The 9641-nt window shown below is 34.3% G+C and overlaps 1 protein-coding gene across 1 annotated transcript; it reads right to left on the bottom strand.

The window, feature by feature from the left end:
* Nucleotides 1-2683: 2683 nt before the first annotated feature.
* IAPP (islet amyloid polypeptide) lies at nucleotides 2684-8943 on the bottom strand. The gene is made up of 3 exons (XM_027838552.1): nucleotides 8864-8943; nucleotides 8591-8722; nucleotides 2684-2873 (listed from the first exon to the last, which is right to left on the bottom strand). Exons 1-3 carry the CDS (start codon nucleotides 8941-8943, stop codon nucleotides 2684-2686), a joined length of 402 nt encoding a protein of 133 aa, XP_027694353.1.
* Nucleotides 8944-9641: the final 698 nt, after the last annotated feature.

The following is a 9641-nucleotide window of genomic DNA, read 5'->3' on the forward strand; positions in this document are numbered from 1 at the left end:
TGCTGTTCAAGAAATATCTTTTTTCTGGCTAGAAGGCTATATTCTAGGATCACACTATTTAGAAAATAATAAGGTACATTGTCTATGAACATATGCTCCTTCCATGTGCTCTTCTATGATACTCCAGCATTGCCATGGCTGCTGAAATCTGGTTTCAGGAAACTTACTTTCAGGAACTCTCCTCTGGGCTGATTGGGTGAAAAAGCTGCCATCAAGCACGCACAACTTCCATGTGCTTCTACTTCAAAACAGTCTTATAAAGGAGAAATGTCTTCTTTTGTTTTTTCCCCTTCCCTCCCCACATACTCTGGAAAAAAGGGGAGGGGCCAGGTAAAAGGTAAAAAGAAGCTCCCCCCGCCCCTCCCCCCCGCCAAAAAAGGCACATGTAGAAAGTTCTGTTGCCTCTCTTTATAGGCTAATGGAGATGGTGGCTTCTCCCAACAAAATACTCCCAAGGGTCCAAGCCAACCAAATAATATTAAGGGCATTCTTAGTGACTAAAACTTAAGCAGAGATTGTCTTTTGTTTTCTTTACAAGGTATCAAATTGACATTTAAAGAGTCCTCTAAGGAGAACACTTTAAAGAGAACAAATTATGGAAAATTGATGGCTTCAGACCAAGGTTCACCACCCTGTAAGCTTATCAAAATACTCAGAGAACTCTTCATACCCTCATGTGTATACTGCTCTGCTTATATATGCGATAATTTAAGGGGGAGGGAGAAAGTACTAATATCTAAAGAGAATGGTTAAAGGTTTAGCACAGGATATGACATATTAGCAGAGACTTGAAGGAAGATATGGATTCTAAGTGGTGGAGATGACCACAGTGTATTCTAAGCATGGGGAAAGCCTGCTCTAAAAGGCATGGGATTGGGAGATGGAATACTGAGTTTGGAGAACAGTGAGTGGGCCATTTTGGCTTTAATACAATGTTCATGAAAAGGCATGATATACAATAATTTTGGGATATAGGTTATAGCCAGATTGTATTGAACATTAAATGTCAAATTGAGGGATCTTAATTTTGTCTTAGAGGCAATAGGAAGTCATTAAAAGTTGTTGAGTAGGACGCTGATATACTCAGACTTTAGGAGAATTTTAGGAATATATTTTTTGACATCTGTTTTGACTAGGGCTGCATATATAGATCTGAGAGCTATCCACATTAAAAAAAAGTGAACCTACAGGAAAAGATGAGGGCTCAATACTGGGCTGAGCTAACCCACAGTTAGGGAGTGGGATATGTATTATTATCCATAATATTCCCTTCTACCCCCCAACTTCTGGCTGTGAAAGGGAGGAAAAATATATGTAGGAGTATAGTTTGAGGGAGTGGAAGGATAAAGGATAAGTTTTTTTTTAAGGATAGAGAAACCATGTTCAGTAATTTAACATGACAATTATTAAATTATGCAAGAATCTATTTATTTGAATTGCTATAATTCAGTTCTTATGAGACAGAGAATCAAGAAATAGACCTTCTACACAGCTATACAATCACAAAGAAAGAAAGAGGAGAAGCCACCACCACAAACTCTGAAAACTTGGTCATCTAAGGCACACATCACAATGGAAATTTAAGATGTGAATAAGTTAGGTGTCTTTAGAAATGGTACAATTTTAAAGAGCACTTTTCACATGGGAAAAATTAGTGCAGCTTCCAAGGACACCTAACTAGCCAGGGCATGGCATAGGTCCTGGAAGAGTCTGATTTAAAGTAAAATGTTTGAGTTTTATGTCACAAACCACTACTTCTTTCTTCAATGAAATAAATGAGTTTTTTCCACATTTCTAGTTAGTTTAAATGTCTAGCTAGTTTAAAAAACCTAACAGAGAAATAAATCACCATACGTTATATAGTTTCCAGACGACAACGACCTTTTTAGTTGAGAATGTGATGAATAGGAACAAAAGCTGCTATTATGACATCCTGCATGAGGCAATCATAGAGGCTTGCTGAAAGCCAACTTTCATGGAGTAAGGGAAATAACCATTTAATGAATGAAGAGTACAATATTAATTTACAATAAAGCCTTCATGGGCTCATACTACTTTTAGATTTTTAAGTAACTGTTTAGAACCAGGAAGGGTCAACAAAGAACTTGATTTAAAAAAAAAATTAACTGAGGCAGGGACATGATTTTTTTATTAAAACTAAAATGAATAAAGGCAGCTTGATAATTTTATTCATTTTCTTTTTAACTAGTATCTTACTTTTTTTCAGATAATTGAGCAGTCAAAGAGATTGCTTCCAAAAGTGTGCCAGTGTCTAGTTCTTCCAATTGTTAACTTCACTCCTGTTCAGAATCAAAATGACTCTTAGCTTTTTACAATTTACTGCTTTTCAAATAGCATGACAAGGTAGTAAGATCTTAATGTGCTCTTTTGTTCTTAAGTTTTGTCTATAAAAGTATACAAGTCTTTTTCAAATGTTTTAATTAAAAACAGTTAGCAATTGCATACGTATATGTATACATATGTATTTCTTTCTACAAAGAAATTTCATATTGAATGCTAATAAGCAGCTACATGTTAGGCTACATATATAAGCAAATCACAAATATAGGAATCATTATAAATAAACACATAAAAGAAAACAAAACAGTGATACATGAACACTAAGAACATTGATATATGAAATAGGAAAAGTTCATCAGGATTACAACAGCAATATAACACCCTAATGTGGGACATAATTCAGAGTTTTTCTGCTTAATATCCCAACTGTATCCCTCTTGCCATATGTGTTGGATCCCACATTGGTAGGAGAGAAAATTGCTCCGATATTGTTGTTGGATCGAACTAGAAAGTCAGCCAGGCGCTGTGTCACACATGTGGCCGTGTTACATTTCCTTTTTTCCAGATGATGACTAAGAATATAAAACAAAAGTTAAAAGTTAGAATAAGGGAATCAGGGCTTCTGTGTTCAGTTTTCAGATCACCCACTAATTGACTAACTATGGAGGCACCATATATGTAGATGGAAAATGAAAGAAAACTATTCAAATAATTGACAGTTTTTCCATTTGTAAATGATTTTAGTTTTCACTTAAAAAAATTATGTTCCATGGCATCTTGTAGGCATAGACTTTTGGTGAGGGCATTGTAAAAATGTAGCCATTGCTATTCCCCATGTCATTTCCTAATCAAGATCACATTTCCCAACACTTTCTCTGTATGTTCATTAAGAACTGGTTTTAATTTTTTAAAATTTTTATTTTTTTAGGAATTAGGGTTAAATGACTTACCCAGGGTCACACAGCTAGTAAATGACAAGTGTTTGGTCTGAGGCCAGATTTGAACTCAGGTCCTCCTGACTTCAGGGCCTGTGCTCTGTCCACTGTGCCACCTAGCTACCCCTCTAATTTTTTTTTAAAAGTAACTTTGATTTACATTTTTCAAGCAATTTTTCATTCCAGCCTTACTTATAGCTTAAAACAGTCTATAAAATAAGTATGAAATGTCAAATTAAAGTACAACATTGAATATCAAGTAAATTACTTGCCTTTTGTAAATTTCTCTGAGATCATTAGATGTAAGACATTAGAAAGAAGTGCTAATTCTTGTAAAATCTCATGAGGAATCAGAATTTCCACCTGTTCAGGCACTCTGACTTATAATGTAGGAGTTATATTACTGTTAGCATAAATACATGAACCTTACTATCATCCTGTCACCTACTTGGCTCTTAAAAAAAAGTTATAGAGTATACTTTTAATGGTTTTAAAATGATAGGACTAGATTAAATGTTATATTTAAAAGATTTTTTATATTAGTCATATTACTATTCAGCATAATGTCTCAAGTAACCTGGAAAAGCTCTAAAATAATATTATAGCTTAGGTAGACAATGCCAACTGTTATAGATTGCTTAGCTTGTAGCAGAACTTTTGATTCCATCTGACTTACATCCCTGAATTAGCTTTTTAAGAATTCTAGCATGCTTTCAAAATGCTACTAGAATAGATACAGAGGTAAAAAGTATCATCCCCCAAAACATAAACTCGATTTTTGTAGGTCAATCACCAGAGTCACTAACAAGACAAATATGGAAATGTTTTGACTTCACCCTGTGCTTGAAATAAAATGGAGAGTTGAACTATATACTTGTTTCATGTATATGAACCATCAAGGAAAATTTAGACCAAATAAACTGCTTTTATTTCAGAAGTGGTATTTTTGTGTCAGTTATCTTTTTTATGTATGGAGTGCTAGAATTGTATTCAGGAAGAACTGGGTTTAAATTCTGACTCAGACATTTACTAGCTATATGACCTTGTGCGAATCACTTAACCTCTTTATGACTCAGGCAACTCTGTTAATATTTATCTATTGAGTCACAGATGGATGACAATCTGCATTTATAGCTAGAACTCCACCAGTTGACACTGGTAGCTCCCACTGGGGAGCTTACTGGTTAAAAAACCACAGTTGTTTTGCATATTTGCTTATTTCTATAAGTCATACTCCTTTTGTAGAGGTAGCTGGAGTGTCTCCATGGGATCTAAAGCTTTAAGTTTCAACTAAAGTGTCTTGGCCCATCTTGGTCCTGGGGAACTGATAAAATAATATGTCTTCATTTTTTTTTTTTTTTTAGACAATTGGGGTTAAATGACTTGCCCAGGATCACACAGCTAGTAAGTGTCAAGTGTTTGGTCTGAGGCCAGATTTGAACTTGGGTCCTCCTGACTTCAGGGCCGGTGCTCTATCTACTGGGCCACCTAGCTGCCCCCATCTTCCTCTTCTTAAGAGACATATAGAGACTATAGATTCAGAATGCCAGATGCAGTTGTTCTGTCAGTAGGCTTTATTTGCATGTGTTTTGTTTTGTTTTGATCACAACTATGCATTCAATGGGGGATTAGGACTATATATAGGTATAGTTTTAAGGGGGAAATGTATGATGTAAAAATGAAAGGCACCAATAAAACTATTAAAAATAAAGTACCTTTATCTATATATCTATTTACCTCACAGAAACAAGATAATCTGATAGGGCTTATGGTAAGGACAATGGCTGAAGTTGAGGTAACATGGTTTGGAAATGGCTAGAAAGTGATATACAGGTGTAGTTCTAGTCAATATAAACACAAAGTTCACCTAACAGAGCAGTCTCCAAGGGACACAGTCTAAAGTTCTCGTGAGAGGAGGAAGTTCCACTTGTACTTGGCCAATATCTGCCTCTGGAATGATTAGCTCTGATATATGATCTTTTCTAATCTTGCCAGAATCAGACCTCTACCTCATTTCCAGGACATTTCCAAAGCATGGTGTTCCTCAATCTCTGTATTGCTCTATTCTGTATGTTTTCTTTTCCTCATTAGAATGTAAAGTCCTTTAGGTTAGGAACAATCTTAATTGACTGAATTTGTATCTCCAACACTTAGCACAATGTCTGATATATAGTAAATATTTAATAAATGCTATATTATTCATTCATTCATTTATTCATCCATCCATCCATTCACTTTGACCAATAATTCAGACTCTACCTCCAAATTGCTTAATTTATTTTCCAATACTGTTCAAATTATGAATATAATTCGGTACTTTACTTTTCTGGTATAGATATAGCTATAGTATAGTTTAATAAGCTTAAAATTCTGGGGGCTGAACTCTTAGAAAATAGTTTTAAATTCTGAGGCCACTAAGACCTTTCCTTCTAGCAGAAACAAGCTTATGTTTTATCTTGAAGCTTGGGAGTAAGAACAATTTGTTCTAAATACTTCAAACAGGCAATTTTCAAAGCATCTGAGATAATTGTAGATTAAATGACTATTAGAAAATTTCAAAATGAGATATGCCTTTCGATAAGCTTGGCCAAGGTCTAGAAAAGGAAAAAGAATTAATTTTATAGGCAAAATGTCTAAGAGACTTTGGCCAAGTTGGGAAGTGGATAAAACAACTATTACTTTAAAAATATCTAACTTTGTTTAGAAATATCAATTTGAGCATCAACCGATTATCAAGATTTTATTAAGTGCCTACTTTTGTTAGGTGCTGTGAATATAAAGACAAAAACAAAACAGTCCCTGCCCCCTAGGAGCTAACATTCCATTGAGGAAGAAGAGATGTAAGTTGTTAATTTTCAACTTATCAAAATTAAAGCCATATTTAATAAAAGATAACATTAACCTTAAGAAGAAACAATATGGTGTGTTAATTGGTTCCTTGATGGTAGAACTGTCTTGCCGGTGAAGACATTTCAGATAAACATATAGTTTCAGTTCAGGTGAGCAAATAACTCACTACCATGACATGAAGATGGTCAAGGAATCCTACTAGAGTTCATTTCACCACCATTTTTTAATGTCCTAGGTTATGGATGAGCTAGACCTGTCTATTTGTCTACCTGGCTACTCACTAATGGTGAACTATCACTGAGACACATGAATTTGAGTTATAAGGTGTAAGTGACTTGAAAGAAAAAAATACTTTTGGATATTTTAATCTGAAATATTTATGAACATTAACTATAAAGATCTCTAAAATCTTTCCATCTCAAAGGTTGAGTCCATTTTCTTTGCTATAGTACTCTTTCTATCTTTGACTTGTCCTATCCAAGGGTAAGTACAATTAAGATATATTACTTCATGTGCTGAGGTCAGTAAGCTAGAACATGGACAAAGGAGTACATAGAGGGCTCATGAACTACTTTGTCACCCCCAAGGTTTTAATTGAACCACCTGCATGTTTTTAAAAGATTGAAATAAAGCAGGAAAAAAACTCCACTGAATCATAAACTATCAGGACTGGAAGAGCTTTAGAAATCTCTAGTCCAAACCCTCATTTTATAGGTAAGGACTGTGAAACTCAAGAGAGGTTAAATAAATCATTCAAGGTGATACTATTAAATAGCAGAGTTGGGACTTAAAATAAAGTCTCTCATTTCCCAAACCGGTGGAAGATACAGATTGGGCAAATACACAGTGCAAGTCTTTGCCTCTTATATGTCTCAAATGTAGCTGATTTTCATGTACTTGTAGATATACAACATAAATGGCCTAAATTGTAAATTTTAATGAATGGAAAAATCAAAAATGAAAATGATTGAGTTTCCAAAAGAAGGCTGATGACTTGCTTTTGGTTTGATTTTTAAGGAGTCAATTGGAATTTATATTGTTTGTCTAGGCTTTAAATAAAATCTTGTTGCACAATTAAAGAACTTCGTACGATTAAACCCTTGTCTTTTAACCAAACAGAGCAGTGTGGTTTCAACTATCTTAGTTAAAAGCAAAATTCTAGAATTTTTTAGAAAACAAAACCTAAATACTAGGAGACAATTTAAAGTCAAGAGATTGTGAAACTAACACCCAAATTATTTGAAGACAATGAATTTTAGTGAACTGGGTAACCATCCCATCTCCAAGTGAGAGCTATGTAATAACAGGCAAAGCTATGTAGAGACATGTTTCATAAATGTGCTCAGTAAATGTCTATTATCTAATGAAATAAATGATTCAAGATATAGACAAAAATCCTTGGTAATACTGCTAATTTTCCTGTCATCATGCCATTGTGTTGACAGTTTAAGAGGAACTTCATGTCAGTTTTAGAGTTATTTTTATCTGTGAAAAAAAATAATTGAGAGCTAGTCATAGTTCTGAGAGCACCCTGTAAACCAGGTAAGTTACAGCAAGACAAGTGATTATGTCAATTCCTTCTGCTTGATATAGCACATAAATGATGTAGAAACGTTTTTACATATTGGAAGAAAAGGTAGTGCTAGTTCTATAATTCTATATAGCAAATGTTATAATATAATTGAATTCATTGCAAAAGTAAATTTGATTGTTCTCTAGCTTGTAAGGTGTGTTAAGTCCAGCTCTTTAGAACTATGTAAAGGCAAAGTTGATTTAAACCCAAGCAAATATTCTTAATGTTATTTTATGACACCTTGACTCCAGTGGATCTATGGTGTAAAGGGAGAATTATATTTTTCAAATAAATAAAAAAATTCCCTTTGCAAAAAAACCATAATTAACAGCTATCATTTGGACTTGAGGTTTAGTCTTGAAAATAATATTTAAGTAATAACACAACCTTAAAAATGTATCATATCATGGAATAATGGGAGCATATATCATTTAAAGTTAGTCCTTAACTGTATAGTATTCTAGCCAGCTCTCTATGACTCTAAGTTGCAGAGATGATGCCAACCAGCTTTTGGTAGAGGGAATTTCCTCACTGGGGAGTTCCTATGTCAGTGGAATCACAGATTGAATCCCTATTTTCAGAATATTGATGTGAATTTTGAGTATTTAAAAAGTAATAATATGTATTAATTTTTGATAAAAATGAAATCCCTCCCCAATATAACTCATCTGGTGCCAACAACTGGTTTTCCAAATTTGTTTTTTTTAACTTCTTAACAATGTAACTTGTCTTTTGGACATGTCTATACATTTTACTTCCCAAGAGTAGATTTAAATGTTTTGGCAGTTACCCAAATCCCTTCAACAGAACTTAACAAGTGAAAGAGCAGGCATAAAATGTGTGTAATATTTAGCTATTTCCCAGTTCAAAATTTACCCATCTCAAGTATTTACTTTTTGCATCAACAACATAAGAGAAGCCAAAGGAATACCTTTTGGTTTTTCCTGCTCCTTGTTCAGGCACCATTCCACTAAGTTCCAACAGTGTATTTCTTGACAGAATTGGCAATATCCATTCCTGTCTGTCAGAAGTTCCATCGGAGAGATCACCAGCCACTGACAGTCTTTAAAGAACATAGAATACAAAGTGCAGTTGAACAGCTTTGGTACTGTTCTTAGGCAAGATTTATCATTTAGAACCCCATGGCAATATTATATAATGGATTTCTCAAGCTTTAAAAAATAAGTACTAGAAAGTTACCAACCTATCAATAGGTGTAGCCTCCAGATAGCTTAAAGCAACAGAGAGCACAATAAGGACAACTGGCAGCTTTAGATTGCACATTGCTTCTTCCTATATTTTTTGGAAAGAATTATTTAGAACAGAAATTAAGTATTCCTTGCAGCTCTGACCCCAGTGACATCCCAAATCACAAGCTGTCTTTAAAAAAAAATCCAATCAAACTTCATAGTTAAGGAGGACCACAGTCCCAATTGCTATATTCCTTCATTTCATGAAATTAATTTTTCTTATCTCCCCTCTTTGCTTTTCCAAACTATCTTTGAACATTTGAAATTGTGGTTCATCTTCATTTAATTTTTCTATGAATAAATGACAAAAAGCACCACCCCATCTGTCCAACTGCCCCAAACAAGTACATACTTTAAATATCAGAAACAGGAAATTCTTTACCTTTTACTGCTTAAGGGACTGAAGAAATCAGAAGAGCTTTTTTTTTTTTTTTTTTTTTTTGCTGGCAAGAAAGGTACACAAAACAGTTCCAAGCTTGCATCCACTTCTGGAGTAATCTCCCCCCACCCCTTTGCTACCTAGTAATACTGCTTTTATATACCCTTCACACCTTTCACAGCTCTGACATCAGGCAGCACAGAAAGACTCTGTCATTAATTTCCATCCCTATAGATAGAATGTGCCTCACAGAGAGCAGAGGAAGATAGGTCATTATTACATTAACACATCAGTAAATATTAACATAGCAGATACAGGGTGTTTTGTGCAGGTAATGTTGTGTCATATATGTA

Source organism: Vombatus ursinus, unplaced genomic scaffold, assembly GCF_900497805.2.
Source record: "Vombatus ursinus unplaced genomic scaffold, bare-nosed wombat genome assembly UNPS02014830.1, whole genome shotgun sequence".
In the NCBI taxonomy this organism is placed as follows: domain Eukaryota; kingdom Metazoa; phylum Chordata; class Mammalia; order Diprotodontia; family Vombatidae; genus Vombatus; species Vombatus ursinus.

Bases quoted from the DNA above. Each gene is read 5' to 3' on its own strand.
- IAPP (XM_027838552.1), bottom strand. From the start codon at position 8,943: ATGTGCAATCTAAAGCTGCCAGTTGTCCTTATTGTGCTCTCTGTTGCT. The intron at 8,723-8,863 runs GTTGGTAACTTT...TGTTCTTTAAAG, and splicing joins GAGGCTACACCTATTGATAG to ACTGTCAGTGGCTGGTGATC. The intron at 2,874-8,590 runs GTATTCCTTTGG...TTATATTCTTAG, and splicing joins GGAGCAGGAAAAACCAAAAG to TCATCATCTGGAAAAAAGGA.